The sequence below is a fragment of the Anser brachyrhynchus genome, assembly GCF_964034855.1.
Source record: "Anser brachyrhynchus genome assembly, chromosome: 1".
Lineage (NCBI taxonomy): Eukaryota > Metazoa > Chordata > Aves > Anseriformes > Anatidae > Anser > Anser brachyrhynchus.
In genome coordinates this window covers 107,705,427-107,724,174 of record NC_137694.1, presented here as the reverse complement: position 1 = coordinate 107,724,174, position 18,748 = coordinate 107,705,427, and the positions used below count along the sequence as shown (strand labels likewise).

The 18,748-nt window shown below is 36.1% G+C and overlaps 2 protein-coding genes across 8 annotated transcripts in view; one reads left to right on the top strand and one right to left on the bottom strand.

Moving 5' to 3' along the window:
- Positions 1-3,832, top strand: part of TMPRSS15 (transmembrane serine protease 15) — a 57,456-nt gene extending 53,624 nt beyond the window's left edge. The window contains 3 exon segments of the mRNA XM_080564861.1: positions 21-116; positions 1,049-1,188; positions 2,912-3,832. Of these exon segments, the coding sequence (XP_080420987.1) occupies positions 21-116; positions 1,049-1,188; positions 2,912-3,082 (407 nt within the window). The 3' untranslated portion in view covers positions 3,083-3,832.
- A 136-nt stretch (positions 3,833-3,968) lies between these two features.
- The window catches only part of CHODL (chondrolectin), a 32,235-nt gene continuing 17,455 nt past the window's right edge, over positions 3,969-18,748 (bottom strand). The window contains exons 4-8 of one of the 7 annotated variants that reach the window (XM_080564795.1): positions 15,735-15,782; positions 15,276-15,359; positions 12,326-12,428; positions 8,158-8,236; positions 3,969-5,402 (exon numbers count right to left, since the gene is read on the bottom strand). In XM_080564795.1, coding sequence (XP_080420921.1) covers positions 5,346-5,402; positions 8,158-8,236; positions 12,326-12,428; positions 15,276-15,359; positions 15,735-15,782 — 371 coding nt within the window. In that variant the 3' untranslated portion in view covers positions 3,969-5,345. Of the gene's footprint in view, positions 5,403-7,688; positions 8,237-9,931; positions 10,011-10,141; positions 10,215-10,961; positions 11,128-12,325; positions 12,429-15,275; positions 15,360-15,734; positions 15,783-18,748 lie in introns of those variants that run through there. The other 6 variants (XR_013941467.1, XM_080564799.1, XM_080564798.1 and 3 more) reach the window with 6 other exon arrangements.

Genomic DNA, 18,748 nt, shown 5'->3' with positions numbered 1-18,748 from the left:
TGCTTATTTCACATTCACAGACTACATCCAACCTGTCTGCTTACCAGAAAAAAATCAACACTTTTTACCAGGAATTAACTGCTTCATTGCTGGCTGGGGTTATACTACAAGCGGAGGTGAGTCATCTGTGGGAAAATTATAACAGGCATGAAGCCAGGAGGGAAAGTCTGCTCCTGATTTCACAGGAGCAAAAGATTAGAGATGTACTCCATACAGAAATTTTGGAGCTATCCCACTCACCCACTAGTTCTTCCCCAAAACAAAGTAAAAGAGTTACAACATATTTATTAAAAAAAAAAAAAGCATATCTATAACCATTAAATTATGAAGAAAGCTTACTGCATCCCACGTACGAGTTACAATGACTGCTTTTCTCAATATGAAATATGAACATCTTATTTCCAGATATTTGGGGATGGGGAAGGAAGGGGAGGAGAAGAAAGCTCAGTGTTTCTGAAAACATGCAAATGATTTTCTTCAGAAGTCAAGCATACTGACTGTAGTGTGAAATGTATATTCTATTCATATATCCCCTTCTCCAGATTTGGAGTCTCTGTAGAATAACGAACATGCCATTTCACTTCCATGGTTGCTTATAAATATTTGCACCTCCATTTTCAGAGTAAAATTGCATTTAAAGTTTCAGGTAGAAACCAGTAACAGAAATTTTTACAAAAACTAGAAATACCCAGTCAAAGTTATACAATGAATAGTGTGGAAACATTGGGCAATCTAAGCTTCTAAGCCTTTAATTAGCTCTCAGACCTCTCCACAGTAAGTTCATAGTCACTGATTTTAATAACCTTGATTCAATTATAACCAAATCCAGTCCCATTACACAAATGAAAAACAGGATTCAGTTAATGAGCACCATTTAATCAGTGATTGTGTTTCAGGGGCATAAACCTGAATAATACAGCAGTGCAGCAGGGCTTCCTACTGTTTGGTAACATGCCCAACATGTTGGAACAAGAACAAAATTATCGGTGTTCTGAGCATGTTGTACATATTTATTGAAGGACGTAAACGTAGTCTGTATGTTCATCAGGTTCCACTTCAGATATATTGCAAGAAGCAGAGGTCCCTCTCATTTTAAATGACAAATGCCAGCAATGGATGCCAGAATATAGTATTACTGAGAATATGATCTGTGCAGGCTACGACATGGGAGGAATAGATTCCTGTCAGGTAAGGATAAGTGACTCATTTTCACTGCAAGCACACAGTACATCTAATTATGGGAAAAAGTGATCCTCCAGTCATTAAAACCTGGACTGTGAATCACTGTGAATATAATTTCTACTCACAATATTTTGCCCATTTAGTACTTTATCAGGATACATGTTATAATAAAAATCTGTTTTGTATCATCTTGACATAAACAATCTTATAGAGAGATAAATGTGAGGACTGGAAATTTTCTGCACAAAACTTTGAATAATTAGTTCTGAGTAATTCCATGGAGGAAAGAGGAACACATTTAGCAAAAAGCAGGGTACAGAGAAATAAATACCAATACATCAAAATCTCAAAAATACCTCACTCAAGGAAAGGGAGAGAGCAATGATGCTTTTCCCCAGAATACGTAGGCTCTGGAGATGTTTCGTAAGTGAACATCACAGTATTTTGGAGAGGCTGCCTTTCTGCATTTGTCTCGTAGGCTGCTTACTGGGGCTCTCAGTTCTGTCCATTCCCACTCTGCTTTTAATGCACTGCATATCCTTGAGGGTATAGTCAGTGTAGGCCAACACATTTTTCTTCCAGCAATGTGGAATCTACACCATGGAGACTGCATGGTTCTCCTCAAGTCTGATAAGGAACACTCTCACATAATTGATCTTGCCTTATTGCCCTAAGCCTTCCTCAGGTGCAGTGACTTTGGCTACTTTAGTTAAAGAGGAGTGTATGCAAGCTTACTTTAATTTTCTTTTCCTTCAGCCTCTGTGGCTTTCCTCTTTCCTTTTTGTTTTCTACCCCTCCAACCGAAAAAAAAAAAAAAAAAGTGTAGCGCCATAGGTTGATAAAGAGTACAAGTGACCAGCATTGTGATCAATGGCCATTCAACCATGAGCAAAGAGGAACAACTGATTCCTGATACTGCTTCAGCCTTTAGGCTGCTGTCACAACCTTTGAACTTTTGTGGATGCTCTAGATTTATGGGCAGAAGTATTTTAATGGCTGAGTCTCCACAGAACTCTTCCCCAAAGCTCCCTTCAAAGCACCACAAGAAGCCAACAGTAATACTGGTTGAACAAACTAGCTCCAGAATAGACAACAAAAAATGATCATTGTTTTCTTTTTCATCAAAACAAGACATGAAAGGTCACTCAGGCTGTGGGATGAATTAAATTTATCTCCCACGCTCTCTTGCAATGCTACATCTGCTAATCCATTGAGAAAGAGATGGCAGAAAAGTACATCTCCTCTTCTGGCAATCTTGCCATCATTTTCTCTAAATTTGAAATTGCCAAAGGTCGGGGGACAGAAAATAGAACTGTATTTTATCTAAATAGACTCAGCTGTAAAATAATTCTACACATTTACCCAAGCTTTGTGAAAAACGAAGGGCTAAATGTATAACAATCATTTGAAACTCAGTCCTCTACTACAAGACTGATGAGAGTTTAAAATCACATTCTTTTTTATTATTTAAAAAAAGATCATAGATTATTTATAGATTATAAATAAGTATATAAATACATAGAGATTATATATAAACTTTTAAAAATAGATTATTTCTGTGTTTTCTGTATGGAAGAATCCATATTAATCTAATTTCTGGTGTCCAAGGCATAAAAAGATACAATGTTGTTCATGATTAAAGATCATCAAGAAAAAAAACACCATAACCAACAACCTCTGGTTAACAGTTGACACTGTTCACTTTTAACTTTTTAATTGCATATTGCAGGGAGATTCAGGAGGCCCTCTGATGTTTGAAGATGGTAACAAGTGGGTTTTGGTAGGTGTAACATCATTTGGCTATAAGTGTGCACTTCCCGAACGACCAGGAGTGTATGCTCGAGTCACCATGTTTGTGGACTGGATACAAAATACCATCTATTACCTTGACATTTTTTAATGATAGAAATTGAATTTAAAGGTTGAAAGTAAGCCTGTATAATAATGCAAAACAGACTAGCATTCAAAAACACACAATTAGAGAAACTGAAAAGGTATAATTCAAAATACAGTCTGGATTTAAATTTAGGGAAGCAAATATTAATAATTGAAAATTACTTTCTTTATAAAAAATTGAGAGAAATATCTCAAAACAGATTCTATACTTTTTAATAGTTTTATAATTTTACTTTTTCCTTTATATGAGAGGTAATTCTGCTATCTATCCACTGTGTGGGGAAACAGTTTCTTTGAACAGCAGTGTATTAAATGCATAGTAGAGGGCTTTACAAAGGATGGGAAGAGAGGGAGGGAAGAAGGAAGGAAAGAAGGAAGAATATTAGTTTTCAAACCACAAATGCTTTATTGAAAAATGGTCTAAATTATTAATTTCAGGCCAGACATTAACTATTTTTATGATTTTACACTATTTCCCAAGGTGCATTCTTATTTCAATGCATAGTCAATTCTTCTCAATAATTACCACGTATTGAAATGAAAGTATATGTTATCTGTTGAAACTGGACTCATGGGAGTTCTTCTACCTTGGCCGTTACAAAAAGCTCTGATATGATGTTAGTAGATTGTGCATAAAGGTTGATCCTGTATCATCCTGCTTTATAATGAGCAAACTTGAATGTACGATTAAAGTTATCTCTGGTGCAATTTGTTTGGAATTAATAGAGTTAAATAAAGATGGAATATAGCTTTTTAGTTGTCTTTTTATGCAAGTATTTTGGCAATTATTCAAATAATTACTTGTGTAGACCCTGGCACAGACTGACAATACTGCAACTTCTTCTCATAAAATACAATATATTTTTTTTAAAGTCCTGACAATAATGAAGATCATGGTGAATAAAATGTTCTTTTGATATTTTATACTTTTTCTGTCCTGGGGACTTTTAATGTTGATTTTGTGTTTTGTTTAAAATCTATCCTGATTGCCTATTAACAGCATTCCAAACTGTAAAAAGTATAGGGAAAAAAAGCTGTTTGATCTTATTGATCTCTTGTCTAAATACAGTTCTATTAAAATACTACTCTCTTCTTGTTAAAATGCCTTAAATTCAGTGGTGTCTGAATGTTGGCATAAGGTGATGCGTATTCTGCTTATAGCCTAGTATAGAAATTTAATGCCTTTTAATTCCGCAGCACCACATGAAAATACAAAATGCATTCTAATTTACTGGATATATGTATCTATACGTATACACATAGATCAACAATTTTTGTAAGGAGCTTCAGTGCTTGGTGTTTACAATGCTAAATGCCGATATGAAGTGTAAATTAACTGGCTACAGCTATTCATTTTATTGTTAATCTGTTTTTAAACTATGTGGGGGGGGGGGAAGTTGGTTAAAATATTGAGAGTTCAAAACCTTATATTTAGTAGTGGTCTGTTTCTCCTGTTCCTCTCCTTCACTGGAAAAAAGCCAATGAAAATAAAGTGCATTCTCTGATCAAGTATAAATTGATGCGGATGAAGCAATTACATTAAAACACTTAATTAAAATGTGACATGATTTCAGCGTTATTTACCATACATCACTATTGTAAATGGCATTTCATTCTGTTAATGAAATACAAGAGCCAACTCAAAGCATACCCAGTTACTAGAAAATGTGCTTCCCAGAAATATAGTATCTTTCTGTGTGTATTTTTTGCTTCCCAAAATGCAAAGCACAGATGTATTTTGAGGTATACATTAATAAATCATTACCTCAAACTTAAAAATTTCCTATTATAAACTCCCATACAGAAATATATGTATATAATGTTGACTAGTATACTTAAAAATAAACATTTTATTTCAACTATGTCTAGATGAAATCAACATAACCTTCTTAGTCAAGCACATTTTAACCTTCATTCAACATCCATTATTTTAGTATGCCCGTGTCATATTAGCCTGTGGTGAAACCTGTTTTTACTGTATTAAAATATGTGGGCAGCTTGGATTATTTTTGATTTGAGTTTGGCCTGAGATGCTTCAAAATAGGGTATGGATGCTTGATGCTGATACATACTTGCTTGCACCTAAAATGATTAAAAGGTTAAAGAAGGAAACAAGAGCTTTCTCTCCGAAATGCTTCTTGCTTGCAAAAGGCCAAGATCACTATGGAAAAAAAAAAAAAAATTTACATTCCTTGGGGATGATTGGAGCAGGAAGTATAGTTTTTTAGAATGCCAAATTGAAGTCATGCTGTCCATCTGAGGCCTAGTTAAGTTTTTACTCTTCTTCGTCCTTCAGTTCCTTGCCTCACACCTCCTGCTGCTGTCTGCAAGAGATTTAGGGAGATAGTGATCAGAAGGGAATGTGGTTGCCATGAGCTGACCCCTTAGCTGTAAGTAGAAGCCAAGGAGCTGCTTCAGAGTGGCTGTAGTTGATGAAATCTGTCACCTGAAACTGCTTCTTTCTCCAGTCTGTAGAATTTAATGTGAATATGAAGGACAGAAAAGTGGTGGAATTTTTTTGCCTTTTTTTTTTTTTAATAGCAATTCTGTTATCACTACTATACCATTTCACGTAAATAACTTTGGTTTTCCTGGATTCTTTAAGCCCCACAAAAATCCAAAGAAAATACCAACACAAAGTCTAATTTCTAGGTATTCAGTCTAAAAGTGCAAAACACCTGTTTTTCCCCCTTTCCTCTCTTACTACTAGCCCTATCTCCCTTTTGCATCTGGAAATAGGAAAATAAAGGCGAAAGAAATTGTGTATGTATGGAATTTATATGTTGTGCACGAAAGAGAATCACCAGCTTAAAGATGGGACTAACTGGTGCAAGACTATACAGTGCATTCTGTGCACCATTTGTTATTTTTAACATAGGACTCTTAAAACTGTTCAGATTGTATTTAGGAACCCAAGTCCTAGGCAAAGGAAATACATGCATAGAAACTATTTCCTTCCCTTGGTCAGGTGAAATGATACATAAATGATATTGGTCCACACTGATAAATGCCCAGCAATCACCTTTGCCCTTTAGGAAAGACATCTGAAGGTGTTTGAGTTCTCCTGACTGCTACATGGAAACTACTCCTGACACTTCTGCTATACTAATCCCAATATTGACTGTCAATGTCCCTTAGAGGCACGAAGTATGAAGAAATGGTAGCTCTGTAGTTATATGTGAATCTTCACTCTCTCTCCTTCCCTATTTTCTTAAGGGAGTTAATCTTTAAAGACCAAGTTCTTATTATCCCAGATGTTCCCAAGAAAGATGAAGCTCTTGGCCTCAGGTGAGTTAAGCAATAATTAGGTTAGGAAAAAAAAAAATCTAGTCTTGGTTATCAAGTTTTCTTCCTATTCATAATCACTATAAAGGAAGCTGAAGTAGGAGACTGAGCAAAGAAAGATGTTAAAGCTGATTGGAAAAACAACTACAGAATGTTCTAAGTAGGAGGAGTGGCAATACTTAACGTGAACTACAGAAAAAGCCTTCTTCAAAGAGGAAGTAAAAATCATGGCATAACTGCAACTTTAAGATGCTTCCAAAGGTGTTTCAGCAATGCAATAGTATCGTACCATTAGTATTAGTGGCTGGGAATATTTATAAATGCTTTTTCTTTACTCAGAAAAACTAATACATAGTTCTCTCTGACCTTCAAAAGCTCTACTTCAAAAGCTTCCAGAACACCAACTAGCACAGCGTAGGCATCCCAAAGCATAATATGCTATCGGTTCTGTCCATCTCTCCCCAGCTTCCACCCAGTGGTAGTTTTCTATTTATATTAACGGAAAACCTGACAAGTGTGAACTCATGCTTTTGAACTCTTGCTGCAAAGTGCAACAAGACCCTTCAGCCTCTCTGCTACATCACCAAACTTTCATCAACAAATCAGCCAGAGTGTTTTTACTAGCACCCTGAGATGCAGTCCTAATGACTGGTAAAACCATTTTATGGCACAGAAAGCTCTTACAGAACCAGAGAGAATGAACGTTAGTGATATTAATAATATCTCTAAAAAAAGGACTTTGAATGCATTGTGGTTACCTCTAGATCTATCAATTAACATAATTAACGCTTTTCTAGATAGTAGTCTAAGTGATGTTGGGATCAATTTCTTAGTACTACTTCCAAGACATGACATTTGTCTTCTCTTTGATCCAACATTATGTTATTCCTATCAAACTATTAGTTATATTTAAATAATCTTTAATGTCTTCTTTACATAGACTTACTGAAACAAGTAATTTTATTCTTAAACTCTTTCCCATTGGGATACTTACACTTTTTTTTTTCCTCAGAAAAACTAAAAAAAATTTTACTTAACAACTAAAGGCTGAATTCAAGGGACACCTCACTAACGTTTTACCGCTTGCCAAGTGATTTATGTTGACCTTGTACCAATATGTCAAGAAGATATGGTCACTCCTCAGCAATGTGGATTCATTATATAACATCAAATGACTTTTATGAATCTTTGAATTTTGCCACAGCAGATCAATATCATAACATGGCAGCAGTCTCTGCCAGTGAGAATGGTTTATATATACTAAAATAATTTGTGCCTTAGGATTAAAAACTGTCTTAAGCATGCAAATAAATACTAAACAAATATTTTGTATCAAACATTTATGCAAAGATAAATAATTGTTACACTGTAAAATTATCAGTTCCATTTACAGTACATCAACTAGGTTACAATGCATGAGAGACTAAAGGAAACAAAGAGGTTTCGTTTAACTACAAACAATCTATCTTAAAACTGATGCACGTTGTAGATATGTCCTCATAAAAACTTCAAATGCTCTGTTCATTTCATTACTCACAACTAGCTAACTTACATCTCTTAGCAAAATAAACACATACCCTTTATTTAGCATGGCATATTTTGTTACTGAATTAATAATCAAACAGTATATAAAAATGATCTGAACGTTTGCCTCAAGGGGAAGCTTAGAGTTCATTCTTGTAGATCATTTGCATTTTCAAGCCATTCCAAGCTAATGTTCTTAGACGACATTATAATACAGCCTGACTGCAAAATGTTATTTTTGCTTTGCTTTCAGTCAGTAAATCATTATACCTCCATGCTACTGTCCTTCCTAGGCGTCTTTGAAATCCATAGTGTGGACTGGTTTGGACTTGTTTTTGTTCTTCCTTTACTGAAAAATAAAAATATAAACTATTTTCAGTGCATGTGTACTTTTACAGGCCCTGAATCAGGTTTGTGATCAGACATGGATCATCCCCTGTTTGATGGCCATTTTTGTTGGCATAAATTCCCCAACCACATAAGGGTCATGCCCATGCTGTGTCAAGCATAGTGCCACAATGGTGGGTCAAAGTAAGAAACTGTTACCAACATTACCAGACCACCCTGTTTAGGAGAGTTCCTCCCACGCAGTGAAGTGAATTGAATGGCATTTATTTTATATTTTTCAGTTCACATTCATCCACACTTACTCATACAGTATAGTCTTCTCCATTTCTGGCCAGAGACTAAAACCCCTCTGGAAAAGACTACTCTGTAGGAATAGGTGTGGATGATTGTGTGGCCACTGTCTGAGCAGGGCAGGGGAAGACTGATCTCTTCCTTTGTATGGAAGGATGCATGGAGGACAGGAGTATACGCATCCCCAAGCCTGTGTCCAACACACACAAGCCCACCCACCCAGGGTGGCTACCACAACCATGCCCATGCACATCCTAGAGCTGCACCCCTGTGACCGTGACAAATAACGGGTGCCAGCATGTACAGGTAAGCCAGAAAGCCTCTTCCCTTCAGAGCACTACCTAATTTCTAATGAAATAATGGGATATGAGTCAGACTCCTAGCAATGAATGACCAGTAGAAAGCTTCCTTAGGCCTAGTTTTCATTCAACACTGTTGATAGTAGTTTTTTGTGTTTGATTTTGTTTTGTTTTGAGTAAAAAAGATAAAACTGGTCCCAAAATACTTGCTCTGGAACACTGCAAAACCATTCACTCTAATCTTCACAGGGAACCCTGAAGCACACTGTAAAATGAGGCCAGTCTCTCCATATGGGTAGCATCTTCTCTGGTCTGACTTCCACAGTGCACCACCTTCCCTCACTTACATGCTCAACGACAGTGCACCGCAGTCTGCTGAAAAGAACAGGCACTTTATGAGCCTCTGCAGCTGCATTTTAGTAAAGTATTTCAGTCTCTAGACAGAATATTTCATGCTGATATGTTTTCCAATTAAGTAAAAAACAGAGGAGAAGTGGCCTTTATGCCAGCACATAATTCTGTAAGTTGGAAACCTGAGAGTCAAGATCCCAACAGTACTATACATTCAGTTTTACTCAGTTACTGGTATATAAATGTAAGTGAGTCTGAATTGATTTTAAATGCACTTTGAGGGAGCTGAACAGTTTTCAGTCCCTCCAGACTTACCTCTGAAGTCCTACAACATAATGCATTATGTACCTGAGCCCATTGGAGTAATTGAAAAGACTCCTATTGATTTCAGTGGACTTTAGATCAGGCCACAGTGCTATAAACAAAGTAATTGCAATGGATCAAGTAGTTTCAGTACTTCTTTCTTTAAGAAACTGATTCACTACTGCCTCCTAGATTAATAGAGCAAACTCAGGCATGTTTTTTAAATTTCTGGTGAAATGCTTTGAATGGAGAGTTCTTGCCACAGAGCAGGAACAATTTCTAAATAACTTGGGCCAGAACTTTAGCTGTGTAATACAAGCTTATCTTCACTGATTTCCAGCAGCTATACAAATGGTTCAGGAAACAGGTTTTAGTAAGAAAGGTGCAATAAATAGGTTGAGCATATTGCTGGTTTGACCATCAAATGCAATCATAGAAACTGAGACATATACCAGGTTGGAATTTAAACTTTCTGCAAGGCATTCAGATGATAATGGAGATGGGTCTTTGAAGCAGTTTCTCCTTGCTTCCCTGGAAGAAATGAAAGGGAGAGCATCTAAGCATGAATGAGCTGATCATTTCTACTAGCTACAGGGAAGATGATTTGCTTTGCCTTATTACTACCCTTTAAGAGCCCAATGCCAGGCAAAATTAGTCATGACCTTTCAAGCTAGGCATGTCCTGGTTGGCCATGGATTGTGGCTTTCAGAAGAAAGGTCACCATGTTGTGGAAGCCTAAAAAAGAATGAGAAATCAGGTTCATTCGGAAAGTTGGGGATCCCTCCTTCTCCGGCAGGACAGAATCCCTTTCTTAAAGCTCCGCACTGTCCAGCTGATCAGTCGAAGTGGTTGACTCTTTCTTTGATTTGTTTTTTGCCCAAGAACTGTGTACTTGGGATGAACCAAAATGATTTGTTAGGCAGATCATATGTGGAAATATAACTGAAAATAACCATGGAAACACTTTTTAAAAAGAAAGATTTGTTTCAACAGATACAAACAAAATTTTGATGATACCAGAATACAGATGAATTTTAATGAAAAAAAAAAAAAAGATTTTGTCTTCCTCTATTAAAAGCTTTAGTACAACTCAAAATGAATAGTCTAAAAAAATGTTTTTGTTCTGGTTAAAAATGTTTTTGTTCTGGTTCAAATCTATTTTCTTCCTGATTTTTGTATCATTTAGTCTATCAAACCAATAAATTAACAGCACAATCTTCCAAGATGAATTTCCAATACCTGTATCATGCAATATTTACTTCTTGGAAGTTCAGATTAGTTAATTCTGTATGAACTGCTATAGCATCAAAGGCCTGATCAAAGCCCATTGAAGTCAACACTACTATTTCTATTGATTTCAGTGGGCCATGAATCTCTCATTGTCTTCCTAAGACTATTTGAGAGCCTCAGCCTCCACAATCCTTTTTCAGAGGGAGAAAAATCTTCCAGAAAAGGTATGAACATATATGTCATTATACTTACCAATAAATCCAGGTCCATTATAACATGTGTTCCAGATTTAGATTATTTATATAATTGTTATTGTTGTACATAAGATTCCTTTTTTATTATTTTTTCTTTGAGTTGCCAACCTTTTATAGCCCAGCTGCCAAGGTCTGGATACAGCCTTTCACAAGCCTGAATTTGCCTGCCATAAAGAGTTTGGAAAGCATGCATTTTCCTTTTCTTTATAGGGAAATGTGTATCATTAAGACACAATCTATTTTATACAGCAGACTTCATAATACCATTTTTATATGTTCAGTTCTCTCAATGAGACGTATTACTAAGAAGAGTTAAATGAGAAACACAAACTAAAAGACTAAAAGTAAGGACCAAAAATCTTTTTTTCTAATTTTCTGAAACAGTGATGTCAAATTCCCTGCTAGCGTTTCTGCACTTCAAGAGAATAGGGATAACAAAGCTTCTGAATCTGTTACTCTTTTTATTTTATAAAAATAATTGTTATCCATAAAACATACTTCAGTTTAAACTTCTCTGACTACTTTAACTTGAGAACACTCTATGAAATGAATGCAGAATGAAAAATATCCTTGAAAGTTACAGAAAGACTATTTCAGAAAAAAATGCATATAGATTATCATATTTTGGTATAACATATTTTGAGAAGGAAAAATGTCAAAAGTATTTAAGTGTGAATCAAAACATATCCTGTTTCACAAGCTGAAATGTTTCCTATTTGCATAATAATAATGACTGTTTGAACCATCTCTGTGTATGCATATCTATTTAACTTTATATGTCTTCTTTGACAGATAAATGATGTACAAAAAAAGTTGCGCTGGCGTGTGGCTCAAAACTAATTTTTGCTTTTTGTTTTCAATTTTCCTGCTCTGGTAGCCCATCGTGCTCATATGGGATGTGAACTGAAACATCGTTAAACAGCTGCTAGTCCTTCTCAGAACAATTGGCCCTTTTTGTCAGAAAGTGAATTGAGTCCTTGAGTTTGCCCTGTATCACTGAGGACCCAATATTACTCCCTGAAGCCCAGATGCTATATAGGAGGTAATCATGATGGAAGAGGTGAAATAAAAGGGCTGACAGTAGCTCAGTGTATTAATTGGTCAGCAAATCTTCTTCAGAAACAAGTAAAGTCCTAGTGGCAACGTACTTTGAGAGACGTGGAACTATTCTAATTTATCTGTGGAAAAGTCTGAAGGTGAATGTTCAGCTCTAACAGCTGTAAACTACTTGGATTTTAATAGATGAAAAGATGGTTCTTTGCATATTTGGGGACAGATGTAAGCAGTCTTTCAGTATGAATAGCTTGCCAATGGAAACATGAATTCCGCATTATAGAACCATTTTGAATTAGTGTGTTTTACCTTTTATGAAGCATCTGGAAACAGCAAGTCCCAAAAGCCACCAGTATCAACAGCAGTAGTGGTATAGTGGGTATTACAACATAAATTAGATTTGGAATTATACCTACAAGACAAAAAAAGTTCTCATTAATGCCTCCCATGTTGAAATACACTTGACCATGTGAGTAAAACTCTGGAATAAAATATCAGAAATACATTATGTTAAGAGAAAGGAAGAGAAAGGAAGAGAAAGGAAGAGAAAGGAAGAGAAAGGAAGAGAAAGGAAGAGAAAGGAAGAGAAAGGAAGAGAAAGGAAGAGAAAGGAAGAGAAAGGAAGAGAAAGGAAGAGAAAGGAAGAGAAAGGAAGAGAAAGGAAGAGAAAGGAAGAGAAAGGAAGAGAAAGGAAGAGAAAGGAAGAGAAAGGAAGAGAAAGGAAGAGAAAGGAAGAGAAAGGAAGAGAAAGGAAGAGAAAGGAAGAGAAAGCATTTATGCATTTATTCTGTAGGAAGAGCTCCAAAAAGATGACTCAGCAATATCAATAATAAAATACTACTTCCCCAATGTTATGCAAAGAATACCTTGACAATTTAAATTCTGACATTTTCTTTGTGCATCAGTGCAAGATTTCCAATTTTGTGATTGAAAAATCAAGTATTTAAAATGATTTCTACAGTGAATATAACCTCTCTACTCAGTTGCTCTTAAATTATGGTTTCCTGACTACACAGGACTACAAGAGGAACAAACTCTGCTGTTTTCTTCCCATTCCCTTTAAAAGATGTATATAAACTGTCCCAGAATAATGTAGAGAGAGATGAAGATGCCCCCCTGCAGGTTCCTGGGCAAAAGGAGTGGGAAGTGGTACAAGCTGGGACTCTATTATCTGCCTAGAATAGAAGATGAGGTTTACAGCTTCCAGAAAGGGTCTGTTTTTCAATAAGTATATACCTGTGTTTTATAACACTATACACATAGGGTACATATTGTGAAGACTTTCTTACCCATTGTTCTCTTCTGAACATATTTTCACTAGCAAGGATAAAATCTGGGTTTGTTTGTTAGTGTTAGATTAATCTTTGAATGTTTTTTTTTAAATAGTAATATAAATTTCAAAATACAGTTCATCAATATATCTGTTCCTCTGGAGCTGCAAACAGTGGGAACAGCAGCTGGGAAATTCACTCAAATTCAGCCAACAAATGTGGAAAAGTAGTGCCAACTTTCCATAATACTGTGCTGTAATCCTGTAAAATCCTGAGTTGCTTTTCAGAGTTGTTCCATTCCTTGCATTAAGGCCATGCTACCACACTTAAAGAACTGCAGGGCATAGGACATAATTCAGGACATAAATTGCTAAATGAAGTACCTGAGAGCATTATAGTAAGATCCCAGGCAACCATTTTCAAAATATCAAGCACCTTCTTTACTACTTTCAGCAAAGCATTTAACCACTCTTGGCATGTGGGGTTGGTATTGGACAGGCACTGTTTAATGTTGGTGATATGTACAGTTGGATCAAGTGCACCCTCAGCAAGTTTGCCTATGACACGAAGCTGTGCCATGCAGCTGACACACTGAAAGGAAGGGATGCCATCCAGTAGGACCTGGACAGGCTTGAGAGGTGGGCCCGTGCGAACCTCCTAAGATTCAACAAGGCCAAGTGCAAGGTCCTGCATCTGGGCCAGGGCAAACCTAAGCATAAATACAGGTTGGGTGAAGAATGGATTGAGACCAGCCTTGATGAGAAGGACCTGGGTGTCTTGGTTGATGAGAAGTTCAACATGAGCCAGCAATGTGTGCTTGCAGCCCAGAAAGCCAGCTGTATCCTGGGCTGCAATAAAAGAAGTATGACCAGCAGGGCGAGGAAGGTGAGTCTCCCCCTCTGCTCTGCTCTCCTGAGACCCCACCTGGAGCCCTTCATTCAGCTCTGGGACCCCCAGCACAAGAAGGACATGGACCAGTTGGATTGAGTCCAGAGGAGGGCCACGATGATGATCAAAGGGCTGGAGCACCTCTCCTATGAAGACAGGCTGAGGGAGTTGGGGTTGTTCAGCCTGGAGAAGAGAAGGCTCCAGGGAGACCTTGTACCAGTCTTCCAGTACTTAAAGGGGCCTACAAGAAATTGGGAGAGAGACTCTTTGTCAAGGAGTGCATTGATAGGACAAGGGGTAATGGTTTTTAAGAGAGTAGATTTAGATTAGATATTAGAAAGAAATTCTTTTCTATGAGGGTGGTGAGGCACAGGAACAGATTGCCCAGAGAAGCTGTGGATGCCCCATTCCTGGAAGTGTTCAAGGCCAGGCTGGATGGGGCTTTGAGCAACCTGGTCTAGTGGGACCTGTCCCTGCCCATGGTGGGGGGATGAAATTAGACAATCTTTAAGGTCCCTTCCAATCCAAACCATTCTGTGATTCTGTGTGGTGTTCATTAAAACACAGGGTACTTAAGGACGTATGACATGGTGCTTAATCTGCAGATAACTGAAAACTTCATGCCCTGTCTGTTAGGAAGGATTCCTTTGTGCTTTTTTTGTGATCCCCAGGCATCAGATATAAAAAGATAAGCACCATATGTTTGTTTATCATGTGGGGGAAGAAGATGGAAGGAGATGAAGAGACAAGGCATTGGCTATCACAGCCCTAGAAGGAAATGCTCCACAGCTGGATGAGGGCTGGTGAAGTCTTACACCCTAACAGAGACTCACCTGGGTCAGAGACAGCAGTGCAGATTTCAAGGACTGCTAAACTGTAGGTTTGGATCAAAATTTGGGGGGGACATGGAAATATTTCTTTCCAGTTACAAGTAGGATCACGCAGAACTCTTGAAATCAACTCAAAAGTGTTCTTTTTCAGGGCACTCTCTGGGGCAACAGATTGCTTCCTCCCATAGATAATAATGGAAGTTTTTCATAATTAACTGAGTCCTCTGTTAATGTTTTTACCATAGCTCTAAATTCTTATGAATACATTACCTGTTTCAGTAGCTATAACGTGATACTGATCTTCTGGTTTCTGTGTGTCATATGGATTTCCTGCTGGCACTGTTGGAAAAATACCTGGGAAGGATATCAGATCTTTTAGGAAAACTGTGTGTATAAAATATAGCTGTTATGTTGTTTAATAAATTAATCATAATTACATTTTCATTTACATTGGAAAAAAAAACTTTTCCAGGATTAAACTGCTGCATGTAAGTGCGTAAATAGGACTTTACTGAAAAATTGTGTTTATATCTGGAACAAGAATTATAACCAGTAGTATTCAAAATGATAGCCATATATTTGTAGCTATTAGTCTCTATAAGATACATTTTTCACATGTTCCAGTACTAAGCTATGTCTGTTAAACTTGAGTAATTTTGGAGGGTCTGGTAAGTTATCCTTATAGTTATTTATTATTGCAATTCAATTCAGTGTATCAGAATTTCTTACCGTAATCTGGCTCTGCTCTGTCTCCTAATTCTTTTTCTAAGACATTGTCTGTTAAATCAATATTTGAAATCAATAGTTAAAGAATTAAATGTGTAATAAAACAGATACTTTCATTATTTTGCATGTGGTACCACAGAAATAGATATATTCTCCAAAACAATAATTACTTTTTTTTTTCAGCATTTAGTTTTCTTACCAAAGATTATTTGCATACTAGTGTCAATTCACTTCTAGTTCATACTTTTCCCTCCCCTTTGAAAAGGGCTATATTTAATTGAAGTTCCATTTCCTGGTGGCATCTGCTAGGTTATTGGCTAAATCACTGAATCTCTTAATTTCTTGTGTTGAATAAAACTCTTAACATATCCAAAGTTTCATTTACGTAGTTGATACTAAAACAGTATAAGAAAGGAAGTGTTCTTGATTAATGCTTAAGTCTTATTCAGATTTTTAAAATAATGCCTAAAGAATATTGGCTATAAAGCATAACAAAGAAGCTCAAGTTTTTGAGGTTAGATGTCAGCTTCATGTAATTTGGTTTTACAATGGGCAGCCCTAAATGGGCTGTGGTTTCTAATGTATCACATAGGAAGTGAAACTACCAAAATAGGAATGATAGTATCATATTCCTTGTAATGCATAAGAAACTGGAGGACCAAATCTGGCTTTAAGTTGTACTGCAGAGGCTTATAGGTTTACTTACGGTTATTGTTACAAAAAAAATTTATAAAGATTACAAAAATAATGACCTCACGTTGAAAGGATGAGCACAGGAGTAGAATCTGCATGATATTTTGAATACCATTCCTTTATCCTAAGATAATATTAATATAATAGTGCTACTAGCCTGCAGTTCCAAGTGTCCTGATAAACGCAAAATGCTGAGAGAAATCAAAGAGGGATTAATGCCTACTAGAACAAAAGTAATTATTTCATCTCCTCTGGTAAAAACTGGCTACATTTGGCCATATATAAAGAAAGATATCAAAATACCACTAAGAACTGAGTTGTTCACTCTAGACAGCAGAAAAGGAGATGAGTTTTTAATTTGATTGTATAATCAAACCTACAGGAGCTGGACAGGAACTAAAAGCGGTTGCAATTACCAACCTACAATTAAGTTTAAGATCAGTGAATGATCAATATGATTTAAAGTCAGACTGAACATTGCAACAATGCTTAAGTGCTTAAAAATGAAAGTGACTACCAGAATTGCAGTTGCTGCTTGAGTATGACTGCCCAATGAAAGACTACTCTGTACTTGCTGCTGATAAAATCAGATGCAGCTACATCATGAACACATACAACCTCTCCATTTTGGCCTATGACTGGTATCATACACCATATACTCAGACAGGAATGTTGTGAAAAACAACACGCTAAGATAAAAAAGTGAAATTCAATGTCCACATGTCACCATAACAGTCCTAGTAAATTGGCTGCGTTTTTTATTACAAATAGTTGAAGTTGAAGCTATTACTGTTATTTGGAGAGAAAAGGAAGGTCTTTTGTAAGTCTTCCTGGGTTTCAGATAGCAAATGTAATTTTCTTACACTGCGGTATTTTCTTTAGGTACTGAAAGAAATGTTATATACCTATTTATATACACATATACATCTATTCTTTTCTTCCATGTGATACAAGAATACATTTCTGGAGAATAGTCTTTTGCTGACAAGCACAATTCCAGCAGCATGGAAAGTAAATAGCTAGGATTTTGCAGTAGTGTATTTAGATACATAATAATGTCAATAATAATCTGTCTATTGTTTGCCTTATTGATGTAACATTCCTCATTATACACTAGTGATTTATTTATACATGGTGAAAAAAATATAAATTCATTTTCATTGTTACTTTTATCTGTTTGTTTTCTGGAAACTCAAAATATCCAGCTTTTTTTTTTCTGATAGAGAAAGCAATAGGATTTAATAAGTCTTTATCAGATCACAGCTGGAATGGTAAGTAGTTCGCTATTGTAGAATGATTATTCCACTTACATTTGTTTGTTTTTAAAGATATGAAATATACTTGAAACGGAGCCCTTTTAATCAAACTTACATTTTTGGATGTTATAATTTTGCTATTCTGCTATTTTTATAATAAAACTTGTTATTATTTTATTTTATTCTCTTATTTTAAAATAATTGTGATCAGCTGTAGAAGTGATAGAATTTTGCAGATCACAGTTCCTTCAATGGCCCGTATGACCAACATGATCACCAATCACCAAAAGACAAATGACAAATGATAGACACTAATAATTTTAGAAGAAACAACAGAGGGTGGGGTGTTAAATGTGTGGATATATCAAACCTTCCAAGTATTCAGCATTTAATTGCAATATTAATTGCTATTATTAACACCATTAAGACAATAGACAGTGACACAATTTTCTATCCACCAAAGCTGGTGGAAGAAAATAGCCTGAATCTCTAAAACAAAATGTATCATCTCCAAAGACTGTGATCACTGATAGATCATGAATATAGAAAACAATAGGAAATACTGCAGAATTAGGTGGGCTAAATAGCTGCTAAGAGTAGGATTTCATATGCATTCTGACTTCCAGCTTAGTTTTTGAAAAGCAAGCACACCACAAATTATTTGAATACATTTGCATGATCCTGCTGAAAAACATGTTTTCATTTACTGTAAATACCGTCAAAAGCAGAAGCTGTTACAGGCTCAACTTGTAAGTTTACTTTTCATGTCCTTTTTCTGATTGCACTGTGTTCTAGTTTATAGTTCACATTTCCTCTGCTGACTTATACAGAACCTATGTCATGTCTGGAAGTACAGCCAAATTGCCTAAGATCTGGCTTTTTCTATCACTATCTGAACTAGTGTGCATCTGCTTTTTGTATCTATAAATCTACATGTGTGAATGCAGACTTTTTTTCCCACTGTTCTGGACTTACTGTTTTTTTTCTTTAAGCCAGAACTGTTAGAAATAGTTCTCATATACATACGTTGATATAAAATATCAGAGGTATGAGACAGTTTAATTTTTT